Raw genomic sequence first — 23,175 nt, forward strand, 5'->3', positions numbered from 1 at the left:
ACGGCAGCGTAGGGTCAGTTCCTAGGAAACCCTTTACTTTCTAGGCCAGGAATGCACAAGCCACACGAGAACTGCTAGTGCACCACAAAAATAAATCCATTACTGTGGAACCCAATCAGCACACTGGCAGATGAGGTTCCCCACTGCATCTTTGCAAAGTCTTCCCATTGGTCTGCTTCAGACATTGCGCGAAAAAATAGTTTAAAGAGAAGAATGAACTGAAGCAAGCCTCAGGCTTGTGCGTCCTCCCCATCCCCGCCAGTGTGGCCGTGAAGGAGAATATCAAAGCTTCAGCTTCCTGTTTAGATCAACTGCCATTTCCCTTGTCATCCAAAGCTAGACAAACTGTGGCTAATCGTAGTGGAAACAGGCCAACTTCAAACCAAACTTGATAAAGCTGGCTTGATTCCACTAACCATAGTTAAAATTAATCACAGGTTAGGATCTGGACATCCTGCTAAACTGAAGATAATCTAAAACTGAAGCAGAAGCTGGTTTTGAGAGGCTGATCCAGGACTTCCTATGTCAGTGGGTGGGTCTGCTGGGGCTCAAAGGTTGTATGGATAACAGCATTGTTGTTGTTGTTGTTGTTATTATTATTATTATTATTAGATTGATCCTCATAAAGGTATTGGGTTTCCCCACTCTCATGCACCAGTTTGACTGTCTTTGTTTTTTTGTTTTTTTGTTTTAAAGAAGTTGCTGGGGAACATGGGTGGGGGGGTGCTGTTGTACCATGTCCTGCTTGTTCATCCCTGGCCGATGGCTGGTTGGCCACTGTGGGAACAGAGTGCTGGACGAGATGGACCCTTGGTCTGATCCAGCATGGCATGTCTTATGTTCTTATGTTCTTAATCCTATCCCCCCTAGACAGCATCTGATGGGCCAGAGGATTGTTCTGAGACACTTCCCCCTCTGAGATTGGAGACAGCACTCCAGCCTTGGAAGGGGGAGTCGGATATCCAAACCTTCCCCTCTTCCCCCTCATAGCTGACATGGAAAGAACCACACCCACTGCTGATCAGAAAGTTGACTATGGAAAGGGGGGAAAGGGGGTGCTTCAGTAGGCAAGGAAGGGGGGAGACTGGAAAGGCCAGGATACGAGCTACCCTACGGCCTCTGCTGCTTCCTTTCATTCCCCTCTGAAGCGCCTCCAGTTAGATGGGCAAAAAAACCCAGCCCAGCGAAAAATGCAGGATGGGAGGTCTGGGAGGTGACGACCACCTCCATTGCTCCTCCCATCCTGCACAGGATGCTTGTAAGCCTCCGGGTTCAGGGGTTTACGATCATCGAGGGGGGTATCAATAGGATTGTGCCCAAAATGAGTACATTTTTCTTGACTTGCAGAAAACCACTCTGTACCACAGTTTATTTTAAAAGTGTGCATGGTAGGGATCTTTGTTTATTGCTTGCCGTTACCTTTATGCATCTCTGTCAGGTATAGGGGTCCTGCAAGGCTGGGAGGCCTAGAAGGTTATAGGTAGATTTAATTAGGACTAGTTTGGAATGTCATAATCTGAGCAGGTTTATCTCTGTCGGAGTCACTCAGATTGTAGCATCATCTTGGTGGGCTGAGCAGTGCTGCCCGGTTTGGACACAGGCATGATTTACAGGCCAGAGCCTGTCTGTCAAGTGATTTTGAACAGGCCCACGCCTCCCCTTTATAAGCTGGAGCAAAGGCGAGGAGCCTTTGCTAGGATCATCTTTCAACTCATGGCCTGAAATGCTTCCCTGTTTGGATCCATCGTCGTTTGGGTCTTTGAAAGCACACTGCACATGGACTGTCTTCTACTTAAACCTACCGACCCCTATACCTACCTCCTTTATCTCAAACCCAAGAGATGCATCTTTACACAATTCATAATTGAGCTAGAGAATTCAGTGCTGCAGGACATTGTGAAGGTTGCTAGGGTTAATAGCGATGCCTTTTAAGCAACAGCAATAGCAGTAAAAGAATTTAGCTCTTATTTTTGCCAGCTAGATCAGGATTATTTTGTTTAAAATTAGATCTGCATTCACATGGACACTGCTATGCTTTTAGGTAGGCGACTCGGCCCTGGAAGCACCACGAGCTCAGACGTGTCATTCTCGCTCCAAGATGTTGTGGACAACCATATTTATTACTTTCAAAGTGTCCATGAAAGTATTGAACCATCAATGGACACATTTAGCTTTTATGTCAGCGATGGCTTCAGCCAATCAGAAACTAGCAGCGTCAACATCACGATTAAGGTGAGCGAGTTCAGTTGTTGGTGTTCAATTCATAAAATATCACGATATTAGAGATGACATGTCCATTACAATCCAGCAATCTGCAGCCTCTCCTTTGTTTATCTTTACCTACAACAAAGAGGAATCACACAAATATTAACAGGGAAAATGAACTCAGATTGCTGCTGGCTGGGAACGAAGGGAGTTGCAGGTCAACACATCTGGAGGGCTCCAGGTTGGAGAAGGCTGTTTTAATGTTTTTAAACTCACAATTAAGTTTGTGTTCGAATTTATCCAAGAAACCTTGGCTCTTGTAGAGAGTTCCAGATTCAAATGTAAGCTGAGTTTGTTATATTTGCAAAACCGACATTGAATCGTATGATGCAGCTTCTTGTTCCATTTCTCATTTGTTATTGCTGTTTCTTTTCCTCCTCCTCTTCCTCCTCCTTCTCCTTCTCCTCCATCTTCTTTTTCCTCCTCTTCTTTCTCCTCCTCCTTCTCTTTCTCCTCCTCCTCTTCCTCCTCCTTCTCTTTTTCATCCTCTTCCTCCTCCTCCTCCTCTTTCTCCTCCTCCTTCTTCTCCTCTTTCTCCTCATCCTTCTCTTTCTCCTCCTCCTCTTCCTCCTCCTTCTCCTCCTCCTTCTCCTCCTCCTCCTTCTCTTTTTCCTCTTCTTTCTCCTCCTCCTTCTTCTCCTCTTTCTCCTCCTCCTTCTCTTTCTCCTCCTCCTCTTCCTCCTCTTTCTCCTCCTCCTCCTCTTCTCTTTCTCCTCCTCATCTCCTTCTCTTCCTTCTCCTTCTTCTCTTCCTTCTCCTCCTCCTTCTCCTCTTTCTCCTCCTCCTCCTTCTTCTCCTCCTCTTTCTCCTCCTCCTCTCTCTCCTCCTCCTCCTCCTTTCACCTCCTCTTATCCCTCCTACTCCTCTTTCTCCGTCTCCTTTTTCCCCCTCCCCCTTCCCCCTCCTCCTTCGTGGCATATCCCACTCCATTGCAAAAGTATTTTCTCTCATGAGTTTCTTTCTGGTATCATAGCGTCTGAACGATGAGCCCCCTGAAATGCAGTTGGAGCCCATCCAAGTACAGGACAGCAAAGGGGTAGTGATCAAAAACTCCTCTTTGAGGATGAAAGACCTGGACACTCCTGACAACCAGCTGGTCTTCGTCGTGACCCAGAAGCCCACTCATGGTAAGTCCCATGCTTCTGGTCGTGCTGCGTAAGTGTAACTTTTGTAAACCGCCCAGAGAGCTTCGGCTATGGGGCGGTATATAAATGTAATAAATAAATAAATACTAGAGCAGGGGTAGGGGCAGAAGGTAGATCTCCACCTGTTTAGAACTTCAATTCCCAGATGCCCCTGCCAGCATTGCCAATGTCAGGAAGGCGCTGGGAGATGGAGTCCAAAATATCTGGAAATCGACTTTCTGCCAACTCCTGTCCTAGAGTGATTTTTACTGTATTTCCCTATTGGCAGCAAGCAAACTTCCCCAGGCTGTGGTGTAGACCAGCAGTTGAGGGGATGGTTTTGGGAAGCACCCCACCCTACCCCACCCCACTCCAGCGTCCTGGCTTCGCTTCAGCTGGGTGGGCGCCCAACTGAAGCGAATCCAGGACGCTGGGGCAGGCGGGCGGGCGGCTTCGGAACGGCGCGTCTGGAAGTCGCTCTCCTAGAGCGGCTTCCGGCTGGGCGCGCCGTTCTGAAGTCAGCCCAGCCCAGCCCAGTGTCCTGGATTCGCTTCGGCTGGGCAGACGAGATGGCGCCCCAGGCCCACGTACACTGGGGTGGGGGTGGGGTGAAAGCAGCTCACCTGCGCAGCCCAGTTCCTAACAGGCCACGGACTGGGACCGGTCCATGGCCCGGGGGTTGGGGACCCCTGGTGTAGACCACAAGAGTGGAGCTTCTTTCAGTCCAAAGGTGGAGTTCCATTTCAGAGAATCTCTTGGTTCTTCATCGTGGTCTCTATGCATCACACATATGGGCTCTGCGCCTGCGCTGAGACCTAGATCGGAACCTCCAATAGCTAAGCGACACGCTTTTGGGCGGGAACCCCTCCCCCACGCCACTGCGCATGTACCGTGGGTTCCCGCCCTTACCTCAGTTTTTTTTCCGTCCGCCATCGTGCTAGACGCTAGTTTCTAACCTCCAGAAAAGAACTATTTCAATCTCTTCTACTAAAAATTTATATACTTACCTTTTCTTCTACTCTCTTTCAACTATTCTCTTTTTCTCCTATAAAAAAAAAAAAAAAAAAAAAAATTAGTAGATATAGTACAAATTTTTCCAACGCTTCAGCTGAGGCGAATGGCAGTGAAGGTCCCATTTCGTAAATGCGTGTTCTGTGGGGCTAAACTCCCGCCGACGGACGGGCATTCTTTGTGTGTACTCTGCTTAGGAGAAAGCCACAAAGTTCAATCGTGTCACCACTGTATGGCGTTCACAAAGCAGACGCGCAAAAATAGAGCAGACAGACTTCGCTCTATCTTGTGGGAGAAGGCGCTTCGAGCTACCGAGCCAAAGAAGGCCAAAATGGACAAACCACCTACAAAAACCTCCGATACCGAACTTGAAATATCCTCGTTCGTAGTGGGAGATGAGACCGTGGCGCACTATAGGGCTGAGATACCCCTCACGCCAGGACGGTCGCTAGCGAGCTCCGCGGCTAAAAAACTTTCAATAAAAGCCCGGACTCCTAGATCCTCCGAAATGGAGAAGAAGAAGAAGAAGAAGAAAAGGCTGGAAAAGTCCTCACCGAGGCATTCTGGAAAATCAAAATCCAGCAGTACCGTGCCGACCTCGCTACCGACAGCGACGGCAACTTCTCCGGTACCGAAACAGCCATCGATACCGTCTATGGTATCGACACCCGCTAGGCGAAGACAACATGAGCCCCCGAGCCTCTCAGAGGGGGAAATCAGAGATTCGGCCTCAGCGGCCTCAACACGAGACCCGGCACGCCTCACAACAACAGATGAGGCGGCCGAAGTGCCTAGACCTGGAACCCCTAGACCTGCTCCAATTGAAGTGCAGCAGTCTCCTAGGCCGGATTGGGATCGATCTTCCCAGGTTGCTTACTATAGACCTGAAAATAGGTACTATGACTGGGAAGGCTATCGGCCACACGACTACCTTCCCGAGGGAAGGAGGCTACAATACCCTCCGGAAGCATATTTTGCTTATCCGCCGCCTCCGACAAGGGTCTGTCGAATGCCGGTGGCTCCTCCGTTGTCTCACCATTCATCGCCAGCATCAACCCTTCGACATCGAGTCGACGCGTCTCCGCGTCGACCGGCACCACATCAAGAACAAGCGCTGCAGCCTATTCAACAGCAAATTGAGGCGCCCTCTTCACCAGACAATGACTATCCTTCGGATTCGGAATCTGCACTCTCTATCGCTCCATCAATCCCATCACCAGAAGACGCGGTCTACTCAACTGACCCAGCTTCGCCGTCGGATGACTCTGGGAGATTTGCTGAACACGTTCTAAGAATGGCTCAATCCCTAGGTTTAGATATTCAAAAACCAGAAGACCAGGTGCAAGACAAGATCTATGATGTCTTCCATACCGAAGATAATGCACCGGTAGCCATCCCATTGCCTCAAACGTTAATACAAACTGCCCAGCTAGCATGGAAGACTCCTACATCCAATCAGCCTAATTCTAGGAAATTAGAGTCTATGTACAGGATTCAAGACAAGGACGCGGGTTTTCTATTGCAACACCCAAAACCCAACTCCATAGTTGTGGAATCGGCACAAGGCCGATCACAAAGATCCCACTCGGCACCTACCGACAAAGAGGGCAGGAAGCTCGATGTAACTGGGAGGAAAATTTATTCTTCCTCATCACTTGGCATCAGGGCAGCCACTTATGAAGCAACAATGGCCCGGTACCAACTATTTCTTTGGCAGAAGATAGGGTCACTGTGTGATCACCTTCCAGAAGATAAAAGGGAATTAGCCAGGGTATTTCAATCTGAAGCTACTGCCATAGCCAGGCAGCAACTGTCCACAGCGAGACACCAGACGGATTGCCATTCCAAGGCTATGATGGGCGCCGTAGCCTTAAGAAGGCACGCTTGGCTCAGGTCTGCTAATTTGACAACGGAGACCAAAACCAGAATTGAAAGCCTACCCTTCGACGGGGAAGGACTTTTCAACTCCAAGACGGACGAGGCACTAGATACCATCTATAAGGCCCGTACGACAGCTAGAAGGATGGGTTTCAATGCACCATCCCAACAGTACAAACCGCGTCGTTGGACAAAACCACCTGCCCAACAATACCAAAACAGGCCATTTTATCAACCCCATCCTAGGCAACAACAACAGCAGTTGCAGAAGAAGAGGCCCTTCCAGAGTCGATTCCAGGGGGATAAACGTCAACCTGACTTTAGCAAAAAACAGCGGGTTTGACTCCCGTGCCCCAAATCTACCACCATTTTTGAACCGCCTAGCACCCCATTTCCATCAATGGGAGTTAATAACAACCGACTCCTGGGTGCTCACTATCATCAAGCAGGGCTACGCCATCGAATTCGATGTCCTTCCTCCTCCTTCGGGACCGAAAGTAACAGCACCGTCCGCACCTCTTCTCCTCGAAGTCCAGACCCTCCTAGCGAAAGGAGCTATCTCTCCGGTGCCACCACATCAAATCAACCAGGGATTCTTCTCCCGCTACTTCACGGTCCCGAAGAAGGATGGCGGTCTTCGACCTATCATGGACCTAAGAAATCTAAACAACTACATCAGCCCCAAGAAATTCCGTATGACAACGGTTTCTTCGGTACTCCAACTCCTTCACGCAGGCCTTTGGTTCGCGGTGGTAGATTTGAGGGACGCTTATTTCCATATAGCGATCAGGGAGTCACATCAACCTTACCTGCGATTCGCCATTGGAACTCAACAATTCCAATTCTCCGTTCTCCCTTTCGGACTCTCGACGGCGCCCAGGGTCTTCACGAAGACGATGGCAGTCGTCTGCGCCCATCTAAGACAAAAACAAATTTTCATCTATCCATACCTGGACGACTGGCTGCTGGTAGCGGAGAACAAATCCACGCTACGAGACAATATATCTACGACCCTCAACTTATTGAACTCGTTAGGCCTCTGGGTCAACGAAGAGAAGTCCATTCTAACTCCTCAAAGGAAGATAGACTTTATAGGGGTGACCTTATCATCCCTGGATGGCAAAGCTTTCCTTCCTCTGGCCAGAGCAAAGACGCTTCACGACTCCATCGTCGATATCGAGAAGCGAACAAGACACTCAGCCTGGACAATTCAAAGGCTACTGGGCTTGATGGCAGCCACTACGGCCGTCATCACGTTTGCGAGGCTTCGCATGAGAGTTTTACAAGGATGGTTCCTGAGAACGTTCGACCTTCGCCTCAACGCTCACAGAACCTTTCTCTCCATCCCGAAACAAGTACGGGCATCGCTGAAATGGTGGCGCTCGATGGGGAATTTGTTGGAAGGCGTCCCGTTTCAACGACCATCGCCTTCGGTAACGATCGCTACCGATGCCTCCATGGAAGGCTGGGGAGCCCATTGCAACAACCTTACTGCACAAGGGCGATGGCCCCCCTTCTTGAAGGAAGAGCATATCAACCACCTAGAACTCTTGGCAGTGGAGTATGCGATAAAGACTTTTGCCCAGATCATCGAGGGCAGAAATGTCCTGATAGCCACAGACAACACCACGGTAGTCTGTTATATCAACAGACAGGGTGGAACCAGGTCGTACCCGTTGACTCGATCTGCAATCAGAATATGGAATTGGTGTATAAAGAGGGATACTTACCTTGTGGCGGTTCATGTTGCAGGGAAGGACAATGTCATCGCAGACTCACTCAGCAGGTCCTTCCACACCGACCACGAGTGGGAGCTCGACGTCGATACCAGGGAACACCTCTTTCGATGCTGGGGGTATCCAGCCGTCGACGTCTTCGCCACCGAGGGAAACGCAGCCTGCTCCAGGTTCTGCAGCAGAGCTGGAAAAGGAGAAAATTCATTAGGAGACGCATTCACAAGAACGTGGAAAGGAAATCTCCTATACATCTTCCCTCCGTTCCCTCTCCTAACAAGGGTCCTAGCGAAGATCAGGATGGACAATTCGGACTGCATCCTAGTAACACCGTGGTGGCCAAGACAGGCCTGGTTTCCGCATGCTCTTCGTCTATCGAGACAAATTTACATCAGGCTCCCGTCGATACCGAACCTCTTGTCTCGACACCGGGGCAAGGTTCGGCATCCAGATTTATCCACACTGAAGATGACGGCGTGGAGGATAATCCCAACGCCTCTCTCGGTACCGTAAACTTAACAGTTGATCAAATACTGATGGCATCGAGGAAACCGTCGACGAGGAAATCTTACGCCAAGAAGTGGCAAAGATTCCAAATTTTTGCTTCAAAGAGCAATCAGCCAGCAATCTCATGTCCTATTTCTACAATACTAGAATATTTGCTGTCGCTTTACCGACAAGGTCTAAGACTGTCCTCGATCAGGGTTCACCTAGCTTCGATAGCAGCGTTCCATGACGGTGTCGAAGGGTATTCGCCCTTCTCACACCCCCTCTCGAAAACATTCTTGAAGGGGTTAAAGAATACGATACCGACCATCAAGAACGTCGTACCTTCATGGAGCTTATCTGTGGTCTTACAGTCACTGACTGCTAAACCCTTCGAGCCTATGGCTACAGCCGACCTTAGACTTTTATCATTTAAGACAGTTTTCCTGATAGCCATCACCTCTGCGAGACGTGCAAGCGAGCTTAGAGCTCTCAGAATTGACCCACCTTTTACAGTGTTTCATAGGGACAAGGTCGTTTTACGCACTGACCCTTCATTTCTACCTAAGGTGGTGTCGAACTTTCATGCCTCCCAGGACATTATTCTCCCAGCGTTCTTCCCGAGCCCGACGACGGCAATCGAGACTTCTCTCCATACGCTCGATGTAAGGAGAGCCCTAGCCTTCTACAAAGCTAGGACTGAAAGTTTTAGAAAAACTAAACAGTTATTTGTTTGTTATGGAGAGCCATCTAAGGGCTTGGCCGTCTCGTGCCAGAGACTATCAAGGTGGATTGTAGAGACAATTAATCTTGCCTACTCTCTATCAAAATTGGAACTGCAACAGTCAGTTAAGGCTCATTCCACTAGAGCTGTAGCAACATCTGTTGCATTCAGCAGGGGAGTCTCCCTGACAGATGTCTGCAAGGCTGCAACGTGGTCTACTCCATCCACGTTTGTCAGGCACTACAACGTGGACACTCGAGCCCGTCAGGACTGCACCTTCGGGAGAGCTGTGCTCTCGGAAGTCCTGAGATGACAGCTAACCTAAAGAGCTCTGAGGCTGGGACATGATGCACCAACCCACCTCCAAAGGTATGTCAGCTTGCTACTCGCCCATATGTGTGATGCATAGAGACCACGATGAAGAAATGCAGGTTGCTTACCTGTAACTGTAGTTCTTCGAGTGGTCATCTATGCATTCACACAACCCACCCACCAACCCCACTTGGTGGCATATGTTATTCTTTATTAGAGCACTGTATACATGTGTTATGATACATCTGAAACTGATTAATTATATTCATGTTTATGGGAGCACGATGTCAGACTCCTATGAACTGAGGTAAGGGCGGGAACCCACGGTACATGCGCAGTGGCGTGGGGGAGGGGTTCCCGCCCAAAAGCGTGTCGCTTAGCTATTGGAGGTTCCGATCTAGGTCTCAGCGCAGGCGCAGAGCCCATATGTGTGAATGCATAGATGACCACTCGAAGAACTACAGTTACAGGTAAGCAACCTGCATTTGCCTCTTTCCAGTGATGGCGGATCCCTGTCCTGTGCTGTTTACCCCTGTGGGGATCAGGAGGACACGGTCTCTGCAGATGGAAGTTCCATCCGCATGGAGGCTCTCTGTGTTTGGATGTCATGACTATTCCTTGTCAGACGACTACAGCCATAAGTGTAGCTAACCCTTCTGAAAAGCTTCCAAAGCTGGTTGCCGTCTCTACAACTTGTAGAAATAAGTTCCATGGGTTAATTAAGCTTTTCTTGAATGACCGTCTGAGGTTTTATCAGAACTGTGTTCTTTTAAAAATGTTTTTTTAAAATATGGTGTTTTTATTCTTTTATTTTATTTGTTCACTGCTCTGAAATCTTTTGGATGGGGGGCAGTATATAAATATTGTAAATAAATAATACTTTCAAAAATTATGTTGTAGATTATTTTAAGAATTGTTGTAAAATGCCCTGAGATCTTCTGCTGTTGGACAGTATAGAAATGAAATTATTATTCATAGTAATAATTGTGTAGGAAGGAACCTTCCCCAGCCTGGTACCCTCCAGATGCTGTAGCATCACAACTCCCATCAGCCCCAGCCAGCATGGCCACTGCTCAAGGATGATGGGGGTTGTAGTTCAAACCCCTAGGTTGGCAAAGGCTGTGTAACGGATGAGTAACAACGGTAGGAAATAGGATTGGGATATTAGGGGAATGGAAAGGAAGCAACTGTGGAAAGAGTTTTTTATGCTCTTCATGGTTTTAATTTTTGTGAACCGCCCAGAGAGCTTCGGCTATTGGGCGGTATAAAAATGTAATAAATAAATTAATAAGGAGCCAATGTGGTGTAGTGGCTAGAGTGTCGGACTGGGAGTCAGGAGATCCGGGTTCTAGTCCCCACTCGGCCATGGAAACCCACTGGCTGACTTTGGGCCAGTCACAGACTCTCAGCCCAACCTACCTCACAGGGTTGTTGTTGTGAGGATAACATGGAGTGGAGGAGGAAGATTATGTACGCCGCCTTGGGTTCCTTGGAAGAAAAAAGGCGGCATATAAATGCAATAATAAATAAATAACCCTGTGAGTAACTAAGGCTTAGGAGAGGCCTTTCAACCTTTTCGAACAGGTAAAAAAAAAACTGCCTGGAAAAGCTTGGAAACATTTGGCAATTGGTGGTCTGGAGAAAGGATGATGGGACCAGGGGAAGGGGTCATGCCCACCTGGGGAAGCCCAGGTGGGCCAGATTTGAGATCCTGGACCCTTGACCTGACTCATGGTATTCCCCCTGTTCTCAGGTTATCTCCGCAAGAGACAGTCTCCCCTGGAGCCCCTGGAGAATGGGCAGAGACTCTCACAGGGCTCGACCTTCACCTACCAGGATGTCCTGGAGGAACGGATCGTTTACACACTGGGCAGTTCCGGAGTCCCGTCCGATGAGTTCAGGTTTTCACTGTCGGATGGTGTCTACACACAGACTGGGAAGGTGGAGTTTGCCATAGCCCTGCCAACAACGGATCCACCCAGATTAGTCGTGAACAGGGGCCTGCAACTTTCCGCCGGTACAGAATGCAAAGAGTGAACGCCAACGGGGTTTTTGGCCGAGATGGTAGCAGTGCTGATCGCAAAACTGCACCCTTGGAGCCTATCCACTCTGTCATACCCTATATTGCTTTAAACGATGCAATGAATTATATGTGTGAAGATCCATTATCCTAAGAAGAGTACCCAAATTCATCACAAGCCTATAACAGCTTTATGTAACATTAACAGTGATCGCTTCCCTGTAGATTTATACAATTGTAGTTTGGTGAGGTGCAGAGAACTCTTGAAGGGCTTTCCTAGCTCCCTTTCATTTATTTATTTATTTATTTATTTATTTATTTATTTATTTATTTATATAGCACCATCAATGTACATGGTGCTGTACAGAGTAAAACAGTAAATAGCAAGACCCTGCCGCATAGGCTTACATTCTAATAAAACCATAATAAAACAATAAGGAAGGGAAGAGAAAGCAAACAGGCACAGGGTAGGGTAAACAGGCACTGGGTAGGGTAAAACTAACAGTATTCGGAGGGTTCCCCTGGGGGAAAAAATAATGGTTCTGAAGCCAGTTTTAAGCCTGCAGTGTTTGCTCTCGTAGACCCTGGCATACTTGCTCTTTCTCGTCCTTCAAATTGTTCCTTGAAGACGCATGCCTTGTACGAAGGCTTCGTCAAAGGATCCCTGGGCTATATCTCCATTACAACCTGATTCTCGCATACTCTGTTCTTCCGACAGTCTGCCTCAGTCGGTGCCCTACAAATGGGGTTGAATTACAACTGCCATCTTTCCTACCCAGCATGGTTGGGATGATGGGAGTTGGTTCAGTTTAAGGATATACATATACAATTAGCTCTTAGGCACCTGTATGCTTTTAATAAAAGGGTACCAGCATTTATTTAAAATATTTCCTGGTCGCCTAGTTAGGGCAGGAGCAGACAACAATAAAACTCACGTAATAAAAATCGGTGGACGAATAAAAACAGTAAGAATAGGAAGAGCAGCAAATGTTCTAAAATCAACAGTGAACACCAGCATAGGACAAAACTGGAGCTACAACCCAGCCTGATAAAACATAATCTGGGGAAGAGCAGAAAAGGGCAACTAAAATGATCAAGGAATAGGAGCATCTCCCCTATGAGGGGAGGTTATAACAGCTGGGATTGTTTAGCTTGCATAAAAGGAAGCTAAGGGGAGACCTGATAGAGGTATACAAAATTATGCCTGGTGTGGAGAACGTGGATAGGGAGACATTTTTCTCCCTCTCTCAAAATACTAGAACCCGGGGTCATCCCATGAAACTGATTGGTGGGAGATCCAGGACAAATAAAAGGAAGGACTTCTTCACACAGCGCAGAGTTAAATTATGGAACTCACAACCACAAGATGTAGTGATGGCCACCAATTTGGATGGCTTTAAAAGGGGGTTGGATAAATTCCTCAAGGAGAAAGCTATCAATGGCTACTAGTCCTGATGGCTGTGTACTACCTTCAGTAGCAGAGGCAGTAAGCCTATAGACACCAGTTGCTGGGGAATATGGGTGGGAGGGTGCTGTTGCACTCATGTTCTGCTTGTGGGTTCCCTTGTCCACAGCTGGTTGGCCACTGTGTGAACAGAGTGCTGGACTAGATGGACCCTTGGTCTAATCCAGCATGGCTCTTGTGTTCTTACCAGTAGTGTTCCCTCTTCTCATTGAAACCCTTCATTCACTACCCAACACCCCCATCTAAAATTGCATCCCTAATCACCTGACGTTTGAATCATCTGAACATTTTGGTGGGTCCCCCTGACCATTTTGAATACATGAGGCTGTACTGTAAATACACTTTCAGGATGACTTGGCAAGGGGAAGAGCGTGTTTTTGACTATGGTCTTCTACCATCTAGGGTCAGTGGCGGTCATTACAGACCAGCACTTAAAAGCCACAGACGCTGACTCAGATGACGAGATGATCAGATACATCATGAAGAAAGATCCCATCCTTGGAGCTCTGCAGATGCACAAAAAGGATTCCTTGGTACAGATCTCTGCCAAGGGACCAGTCACAAGTTTCACCCAGGCTGATATCAACAAAGGTGGGTCGTTCTGGGTCTGAAACGTTAAACAGATTTCTGGCATTTTATCACGGTTCCAGTGCCAGGTTGTGTAGTGCACGTGTGTATAGCTGCTTCTCACATTTTTGGCTTGATGCTTTGACTTGACAAAACACTGGGAGTGTAGATCTTAAAAGCCATAAGACCTGCTGATCTGGAGGGGAGAGCAGGGAGTGGTGAATCACGCTCCTGCCTCAGTTGAGTTTAGGGTCAATGAAGCAAAGCCCTATGAGGATATGGTGACCATATGAAAAGGAGGACAGGGCTCCTGTATCTTTAACAGTTGCATTGAAAAGGGAATTTCAGCAGGTGTCATTTGTATAAATGGAGAACATGGTGAAATTCCCTCTTCATCACAATAGTTAAAGCTGCAGGAGCTATACTAGTGACCAGATTGAAAAGAGGGCAGGGCACCTGCTGCTTTAACTGTTGTGATGAAAAGGAAATTTCACCAGGTTCTCCAAATATACAAATGACACCTGCTGAAATTCCCTTTTCAATACAACCGTTAAAGATACAGGAGCCCTGTCCTCCTTTTCATATGGTTACCCTATATGAGGAGAGACTGAAAGAACTGGACATGTTTAGCCTGGAGAAGAGAAGTTTGAGGGGAGACATGACAGCACTCTTCAAGGACTTGAAAGGTTGTCACACAGAGGAGGGCCAGGATCTCTTCCCGATCCTCCCAGAAAGCAGGACACGGAATAATGGGCTCAAGTGACAGGAAGCCAGATTCCGGCTGGACATCAGGAAAAACATCCTGACTGTTAGAGCGGTACGACAATGGAACCAATTGCCTAGGGCAGTTGTGGGCTCTCCCACAGTAGAGGCATTCAAGAGGCAGCTGGACAGCCATCTGTCAGGGATGCTTTAAGGTGGATTCCTGCACAGAGCAGGGGGTTGGACTCGATGGCCTTATAGGCTCCTTCCAACTCTACTATTCTGTGATTCTGAGATTCTATGATAAGGCTTTTTTTTTCTTTTTCTTTTTTTGGCTTACCACCATGCAGGTTTCCCAGCGCAGTGAGAACTTGGCCATACACTTCAGAAAAGCCAGTACCGCAAGCAAAGTGCAAATTCTCTGAGTATTACCTTCATTTTTTTTCTGTTTCTGCCTTATCCCTACAGGACAAGTGGAGTACAGCCATGAGAAAGGGGAGCATGGGGGGTCAGCGGCTTTCCTTTTTGATGTGGCTGACGCGGAAGGAAACAAAATGTTGGACCAGGCATTTCCAATCAGCGTAATAGGTAAGGCCAGGGATCTCGCCCTAGCCTTTCTTCCTTTGGCAAGGAGGTCGATTTGGCTTTTGTTAATTGGAAATGAAACTGTGGAGAAGACTTGAGCCAGAGAACACGATTTAAGCAGAGGGGAAGAGGTTAGTATCAGCCATGAAGGAGACCAGGCAAGGGCTGCAATTCACTAAATATTTGGGTGTTAACTGGCTTAAAGCTGAAGGACATCCTGAGCATGACATCCCAGCTGTCCTGCTTAATAGTTATCTATGTTCCTGTTCTCCATTAATGTACATAAATCACCACATTGTTTCTCCTGTCACCATATCATTTGTCAGGGAGTTCCGCAGGTTAATTGTGCATTCTGGGGAATAGAGAGAGAGAGAGAAATTTCTCCTATGATATCTTAGGTAATGCTTTGTTCAAGACACCCACAGAATATGGCGATGGGCAAATATATTTCTTTCTCAAGAAATCAACAGCTTTTTTAAAAAAATAAAAAACCACATGGCTTAGAATTGAAGAATTTACTCAGTTAGATTAATCAACTGAAAAACTTTTGGGCAACTAAGAACTACAATATTATTTTTAATAGATTTTCATATAAAAATGGAGCCTGCAAGCGCCTTCTTAGGAAGAGGCAATTCCCCGTTTTCTCTCATGCAGGAGGATGGTGATCCGTCTTCCAAAATGATTACGGCTGCAACACAAGCGTGCATCACTTAAAGAACAATAAATTATGTGTTTTCCAGCAAAAGTATTGTTCCTAAGCAGATGCAAATTTATGCGAATTTAATTGATGGGCTAAAGTGCGTATTTTAATTTATTTTACTTATATGGAAATTTATATCCTGCTCTTCTAATGCCTGTGAGCCATTCAGAGCAGCTCACAACTTGAAACTGCAGTACAGTTTTAAAACCGCACGTTCAGTGGGTTGGATCAAGACTTGGTCATATTTAGAGTAGACCCAGTGACATCAATGGAATTTAGGTTAGTCACCACAAATTCAGTTTGCATTGATTTTTCAGTGGGTGTACTCTAAGTATGACTATGTCTGGATCCAACCCTGTAAAAATACAGAGGCAGAGACCATAGGTAAAACAACTTTTAAATGAACGTTTAGCAGGCAAAAGATGGCTGGAAGAGGAATGTCTCCACCAAAAGGGGCAAAAGGCTTTCAGAGAGAAGTCACCCATGCTTCACAGGACAAGGCATTTCAACAATATAGGTGCAGCCACCGAGAAGGCCCTATCTCTCATCACAATCAGCTGTGTCTCCACTCTAAGTGGGATACGGAGAAGGGCATTGACCACGATTTCTTTAACAAGCTGATGGGCAGCCCAGTTTAGAATGTCTCTGTATGGGAGAGAGGAACACAGCAAGGGGGAAGGAGAGAGGGGGAAAGCAAGCTCTTACCTTCTCCTCTTTGTCTCGGATGCTTCCAGAGGATCGGCTGCCTCCGTCCATCATTGTCAACACCGGACTGACCCTGGATGAAAACTCAGTGAAGAAGATCACCACCCTCGAGTTGTCAGCCAAGGGACAGGGCAGCGAGCCGAGTGAACTCCTCTACAGGATCACCAAGCAGCCCCAGCTGGGACACCTGGAGCACGCTGCATCGCCAGGTGTGCAGACATTCACCTTCTGCGGGGACACCATCACGAGAAATGCTCCCCCCCCCACTGAAATCCATGGAGACGTGAAGTGCAGAATTGTGTGCTTTTGATCTCAGTGCCACGTGCACGCCTCTAGTTTTTGCAGGGTGTCGTCTACTACCTTGTTTGTGGGTGGGTGGTGGTGGTGGTGGGTCCCAGTAGATACAACAATGGGTGTGAATCCAGGACACACCTGGGTTCAAATTGCTGCTCAGCCATAAACTCAGTGGGCTGGTGCTGCTGACAGAGGCCATGGCTAGACCAGGCCTATATCCCAGGATCATCCCTGTGCATCCAAATGGCACACAGGGGATCCCGGGAGTAGGCAGGGACGACCCCTCCATTTGCCTGGGATAATCCTTAGGTCTAGCTAAGGCCAGAGTTTGAGTAGGAGAGGCTTGAAATGTGAATTTTCCACACTTAAGAACAGCCCTGCTGGACCAGTCCAAGTATCCATCTAGTCCAGCACTCTGTTCACCCAGTGGCCAACAGTCGGCCAGGGACCCACAAGCAGGACACCCTCCCACCTGTGTTCCCCAGCAACTGGTGCACACAGGCTCACTGCCTCTGATACTGGAGGTAGCACATAGCCATCAGGACTAGTAGCCATTGATAGCCTTCTCCTCCATGAGGATCCTCACATTGCTCTACGTGCCCTCTGCTGACAGTTCCCTCCCCCCGCATCTTTGCAACTGCAAAGGGGAGGGGTAACTGGGGGCAGGGAGATCTCGCCGGCAGGATGCCAACTTGCCCGGCTCTAAGCTGAAAAAGATGCTCCCATTTTGGATTTTTCCAACCTTCCTTTCAAATGCTTGAAAAGCGCCTCGCGTTTTTCAAAGCGAGCTGGGGAGGGGAGGGGGCGTTCGCGTCGCAGCAGCGGCCTCGGGCAAGCAACGATCGCTTTGTTTCAACCTCAGCTCCCTGCCTGTAAAATGGGCGTAAGAGTGGCAGATCCTTCGGGGGATTTGTGGAGCTGAATGAGATGAGGATTTTAAAGGGAAGTTTCCAGTCCGTAGGGTACATCAGCCTGCTGCCATTTTCTTTCCCCTGCTGCTGTTGTTTCCTCTCCAGGCAGAAGGATCAGCTCCTTCAGTCAGGCAGACTTGGTCTCCCGCAGCATCCATTACATCCACACCAGCGAGGCTGAAAAGCATTCTGACGCGTTTGCCTTCTCCGTTGCTGATGGCTCAAACGAGGTGAGCAGTTGTTTTTTTGCTGTCGACAAGAGCGTAGTAAGCTGAGTTCCTCTGTCGGACGACTGCAGCAGATGGGATTTCTTTTCTTTTAAAATTTTCACGCCTTTATCTGTTTCCTCCAAACAGGTGAGCCAGGATTTTGCCATCGCCATTAACCCGATAGACGACTCTTTACCTGTTGTGCAGAGCCCTGGAATGAGGGTCCAGGAAGGAGTGAAGAAAACCATCTCGAAGTTCGAGCTTAAAGCCACAGACTCTGACACGGAGGTACAAGAAGGCAGGCCTTTCTGGGTCGCTCACGCATGTTGGAAGTGCTACAAAAGGCATGGGGAACATTTTATTTTCTGTTGAGGGCTAAATCTGTTGTGCCTTCAGGGGAATCTGTTGAGGGGCACAAATCTACTGTGGGCAGGGCTGATGCCAGAAGTGAGCAGGGCCAAAGCTAGCAGTGGGCAGGGCCACCCCTTCTCTCTGTCTCTCTCTGTCTCTCTGACACGTCTTCTCTCTTTCTCTTTCTCTCTCTCTCTCTCTCTCTCTCTCTCTCTCTCTCTCTCTTGAGACCACTTTCTCTATCCCTGTCTTTCTGATAACCCCTTCTTTCTCTCTCTTTGTGAAAACTCCCTTCTCTCTCTCTCTCTCTCTCTCTCTCTCTCTCCCTGTCTCTCTCTCACACACACTCTCTCTCTGACACCCCTTTCTATCTCTCTCTCTCTCTCTCTTGACATTACCTTCTCTATCCCTGTCTGTCTGACCAACTTCTCTCTTTCTTTCTGACACCCCCTTCTCTCACTCTCTTTCTCTGACACCCTCCTCTCTCCCTCTCTCTGATAACCACATCTCTCTCTCTTTCTCTTTCTCTTTCTCTCTCTCTCTCTCTCTTTCTGCCCCCCTCATGGGTGTGGGTGGGTGACACCCTCCTCTCCATCTCTCTCTCTCATTCCTCCCTGTCCAGCTGGCTGCTGGGACAGATAGCTCTTGCCAGAGATCTGAACTGATCACTTCCAGAGGGCTTTTGAAAAAAAGGGCTACATAACATTAGGCCAAGGGCTGCAGGTTGCCCAGCTCTGTGCTACAGATTTCTTCAAAACCCATTTGACGTAAAGGCATAGGAACTGCCCTGCTGGATCAGACCCAAAGGTCCATCTAGTCCAGTATTCTGTTTCCAGTGTTGTCCAGCCAAGATTCTTCTGGGAGCTCCCAAATAGGGAATGCAAGTGATGGCCTTCCACTGCCATTTGTTCCCCCCAGCATCTAGTATTTGGAGGTGCACTGCCACTGTTTAAGGGGGCTCCGTTTTGCTGGCATGGCTAGTAGCCATTGTTAACTGCCTTTCATTTAGCAATTGCTTTTTCAAAGCCTTCAAAGGGAATTGCAGTTGGTACATCTATGATCTAAGTGTTGCATGAAGAAGTAAAGACCAGAGGCCATGGAAGGATACACCCAGTGGAATCCATTCTTTGCCTGCACAATGCAGTGCACCCTTCCCCAACCTGGTGCCATCCTAATGTTTTGTACTTCAACTCCCATCAGCCTTAGCCAGCGTGTCCAACAGCCAGGAATCCTAAGAGTATTAATCCAGAACAACTGGAAGGCACCAGTTTGGAGAAGTCTGATGTTGTGAGAGAAACACCACTGTGACTTACCCTTTTAAGCTGCGATCTGGAATTTCGAGTGTTTGCTGGTCTTTTAGGGGAAGTTTTCAAGAGTTTCCAGGGTTTTATCCCTACTCCTTGTGTCCTCTTCGCACGTTCCCCTCTGGTCACAGGCCAAATCCATCACATTCACCGTTGTGCAACCCCCACGCCATGGCCTGATCGAACGTACCAGCGACGGGCAGCGTTACCTCCAGACCCATGCCTTCACGATGGAGGACGTCTACCAGAACCGAATCAGTTACAGTCACGATGGGAGCAACTCACTGGAGGACCGCTTCACCTTCACGGTGTCTGATGGAACCAATCCGTTTTTCGTTGTGGAGGAGGATGGTAAAGAGGTAGGTGTGGAAACCACGGTGCCTATAGATCTCAGTCCAAAGCGATCTTCACATGCAACAGAATCGCGTGATGCGACTTCTGGCTTGTTCCGCTTCAGAAGCTGAGAAAGGCAAGTTTAAATGCCTCTGGATATGGTAGAACTCCCGCTGAAGGATCCGGCATCCAGCTTGCGGGTAAGTTGGGACTCACCACTGCTCCTTAGAAGGCCAGCTGGCCAGGAGTGTCTTCACCCAGCTTTTGCTGGTGCAGCACTTCCTCCCTTTCCTGCGGAAGGAGGATCTGGCTGCAGTGATCCGAGTTTTCATCACCCGTCATACAGATTGTTGTAAAGCACTCTGCTCGGGGCTGCCCTTAAACAGAGTCTGGAAACTGCAGCCAGGCGAAACGTGGAAGACAGATATTTGTCAAGCGTACATTCTACAGACGTTATAACACTGTGGTTGGTGGGTTTTTTTTACCAATTGCATTGGTTTCCAGTTTGCTTCCACCCAAAACACACAAAATACCAGCTTATTTTAGGTGGAGGCTTTCACTGCCAGACAAGTGTTTTATAGCATGCGTGTTCCTATCCATTTACACATGTTCGCGGGTCCTTTTGAGGACGCTGTCCACCTCCTGTGTATCTTCCGCTCCTTCTACTCTTCTTTTCCATGATAAAAGAAGACCCGATAAATCCAACTTTTTTTTTTTTATTGGAGCGAAACTTCCTGCCATTTCCCGCTGCGTGCAGGAGAAGCAGCGCAATAAAAATGCCTACTGAATGGGCCACGTGGTCATTGCTTGCTTCTGCTTTCTTCCCTGGGTGAAGAAAGAGGAAGCTGCCCATCCCTAGCGTGGGACAGAAAATCGACAGTAGGGAAACGCAATTTTCCCCCGTCTGATGAAGCGCTAAGCCTTCGGAGAGGCATTTCAGCCTTTTGGAATGGGGAAAAACGGCACAAAAGCCTGGAAACCAGTAGAGGACAGGTAGTTGTGGGGGGACGGGGACAAGGAGGGGCCAGGGGAAGGACACGTGGCCCTCTGGGGCTGTGGTTTTGCATCCCTTCTTAAGTCCTTGCATAAAATACGTATCCGATATGCTACATTGCACGGCATGGTAATAGGCGCCTGATTTCCCCAGATTGTGACTGCCGTGCCGCAGTGGTTCAGAGTGGAAATTCTTCCTGTGGATGATGGAACCCCAAGAATTGTCGCAAACCTGGGCCTCCAATGGCTGGAGTACATGGATGGCAAGGTAGGCTTTTACTCTGTACCCGATTTGGTCCTCTGGCCTGAAGTCCAGTACCTCTAATGTAAGCACATGCTCCACGTTTGCATTGGGATGCATGGGCAGAGCCCTTGCTAACTCTAAGAAGAACACAGAGCTCCTGGTTGTACATAACCCCAACTGTGGCCTAATCCACACCCAGCAGGCTATTGCAAAATGAAAGCAGTATATAAAAGGCAGGAGCCACACCAAGCAGGCTATTTCACTATGAAAGCGGTATATAAAAGTCAGGAGCTACACCAAGCAGGCTATTTCACTATGAAAGCGGTATATAAAAGGCAGGAGCCACACCAAGCAGGCTATTTCACTATGAAAGCGGTATATAAAAGGCAAGAGCCACACCAAGCAGGCTATTGCACTATGAAAGCGGTATATAAAAGGCAGTAGCCACACCAAGCAGGCTATTTCACTATGAAAGCGGTATATAAAAGGCAAGAGCCACACCAAGCAGGCTATTTCACTATGAAAGCGGTATATAAAAGGCAAGAGCCACACCAAGCAGGCTATTGCACTATGAAAGCGGTATATAGAAGGCAGGAGCCACACCAAGCAGGCTATTGCACAATGAAAGTGGTATATAAAAGGCAAGAGCCACACCAAGCAGGCTATTGCACTATGAAAGCAGTATGTAAAAGGCAGGAGCCACACCAAGCAGGCTATTGCACAATGAAAGTGGTATATTGTATGTGTCCATGGACTCCAACAGGTGCCAGTGCATTTCAATACCACTATAAAGCCATAGCATGGCTCCCCCCTTTTATATACCACTTTCATAGTGGAATAGCCTGCTTGGTGTAGATTAGGGCTGTGTATCAGTTCCTTACAGAGTTTGGAACAGTTGACAGTATGTTTATTTAAATAGTACTGAAAAGTCTTGAAACGGGGGAACTGGGGTGTGGAAAAAACGATAAAAACCCATCAATCCAGCAGGAAATTCCAGTTTGGAGTCAGACGGGGGCAGGGAGCCTTCTGCTTACCACTCATTCCTTACAAAATATGCAGGTGGGGAATTTTTTTGCAGGCTTGGGGGAAAACTGGCAGGGAAAGGCAGGGGCAGAAGCCATTTTGAGTGAGCCCCCGTCTCGAAAAAGGTCTGGGGTCAATTCAAAACGGGGTGCACCTTTTTGAACAGAGGTGTTTCACGTTCCAACACACCCGTCCCAAATGTTGCCAGCCTGACTGGTGAAGATCTGTACGCCGCCTCTTTTATTCCAGAGAAGCGGAGCTTTTCCTTTGAGAACGGGCCAATCACACCCTGGCTGCATCTGTAACTAATCCACCCCGTACCACCCGTGTCCGAGTGTGTCAGTCATCCGTACAGCCACGTCTCGTTGACCAGATCCTCTGGGGCATGAAATTCATGAACCTGACAATGTGGTATTGACTGAAAAAAAAGGGCCAGGCTGGAGTTTGAGTGCTCTAAGCAAAAGAGAATTGTTTGGCGGGTTCCCCCCACCCCTGCTCATGCTGCCGACCAGTATGATGGATGGAACAGGCCTCTGCTGCTTGTTTCATCAGCAAGCTGTGGCTAAACTGAGCCATCGATCTTAAACTGCGGGGCTAAATTCCCTGATAGCACAGCTCCCCCCCCTACACACACACACACACACTCCACAGACCTGCACACTCTGATGTCTTACTCTGCTATTGGCATTTGCTTTCCTAAAGTGGGAAGCGCTCATAGATTAATTGCTGCGATTAATCAAGCAATTCCTCCATCACAGAGGCAAAGGTATGGTAATGAAAAGCGGATTTTCATTCCAAGCTGTGCTCCGTGAGTCGTCGTTTATGGCAGCGCATGCAAACGCGCACAGCCCTCTTGGTGTTAAAGAGGAAAGAAAGAAGAATAAGCCTGCACTAGTGCGAAAAAATAACCCTTGGACTTGGATGGTTTTAGGGACTTTTGAGAGGTTTGGTTTTAGAGAGTCTGGGCTCTGCCCAGACGTCCCTCTTCTCCACTGTCTCCCATCAGGTGTTTTTCGTTGCACTCCAGTGACATGAGGAGCAGGCAGGAGCGCAGCACTAGGGGGGCTGGAAAGGTTGAGGACCCCCAAAGAAGGCGGAAAACATCTTGATCAGCAGTACGCAACCCGGTTCCTCCAGATGTTTTGGACGACAATTCCCAGAATCCCTGGCCTTTGTCCATGCTGTCTGGGACTGATGAGAGTTGTAGTTTGTAGTCCAAATCATTTGGAAGCCACC

At 48.1% G+C, this 23,175-nt stretch overlaps 1 protein-coding gene across 1 annotated transcript in view; it reads left to right on the plus strand.

Annotated features, from left to right (window-relative positions):
* The window catches only part of FRAS1 (Fraser extracellular matrix complex subunit 1), a 355,924-nt gene that overhangs the window by 279,155 nt on the left and 53,594 nt on the right, over nucleotides 1-23,175 (plus strand). Inside the window, exons 41-50 of the mRNA XM_063136077.1 lie at nucleotides 2,042-2,232; nucleotides 3,239-3,392; nucleotides 11,287-11,550; nucleotides 13,421-13,609; nucleotides 14,756-14,875; nucleotides 16,307-16,486; nucleotides 17,588-17,712; nucleotides 17,839-17,979; nucleotides 19,478-19,705; nucleotides 20,827-20,940. Of these exons, the coding sequence (XP_062992147.1) occupies nucleotides 2,042-2,232; nucleotides 3,239-3,392; nucleotides 11,287-11,550; nucleotides 13,421-13,609; nucleotides 14,756-14,875; nucleotides 16,307-16,486; nucleotides 17,588-17,712; nucleotides 17,839-17,979; nucleotides 19,478-19,705; nucleotides 20,827-20,940 (1,706 nt within the window). The remainder of the gene's footprint in view (nucleotides 1-2,041; nucleotides 2,233-3,238; nucleotides 3,393-11,286; nucleotides 11,551-13,420; nucleotides 13,610-14,755; nucleotides 14,876-16,306; nucleotides 16,487-17,587; nucleotides 17,713-17,838; nucleotides 17,980-19,477; nucleotides 19,706-20,826; nucleotides 20,941-23,175) is intronic.

Source organism: Elgaria multicarinata, chromosome 10 (genome assembly GCF_023053635.1).
Source record: "Elgaria multicarinata webbii isolate HBS135686 ecotype San Diego chromosome 10, rElgMul1.1.pri, whole genome shotgun sequence".
In the NCBI taxonomy this organism is placed as follows: Eukaryota; Metazoa; Chordata; class Lepidosauria; order Squamata; family Anguidae; genus Elgaria; species Elgaria multicarinata.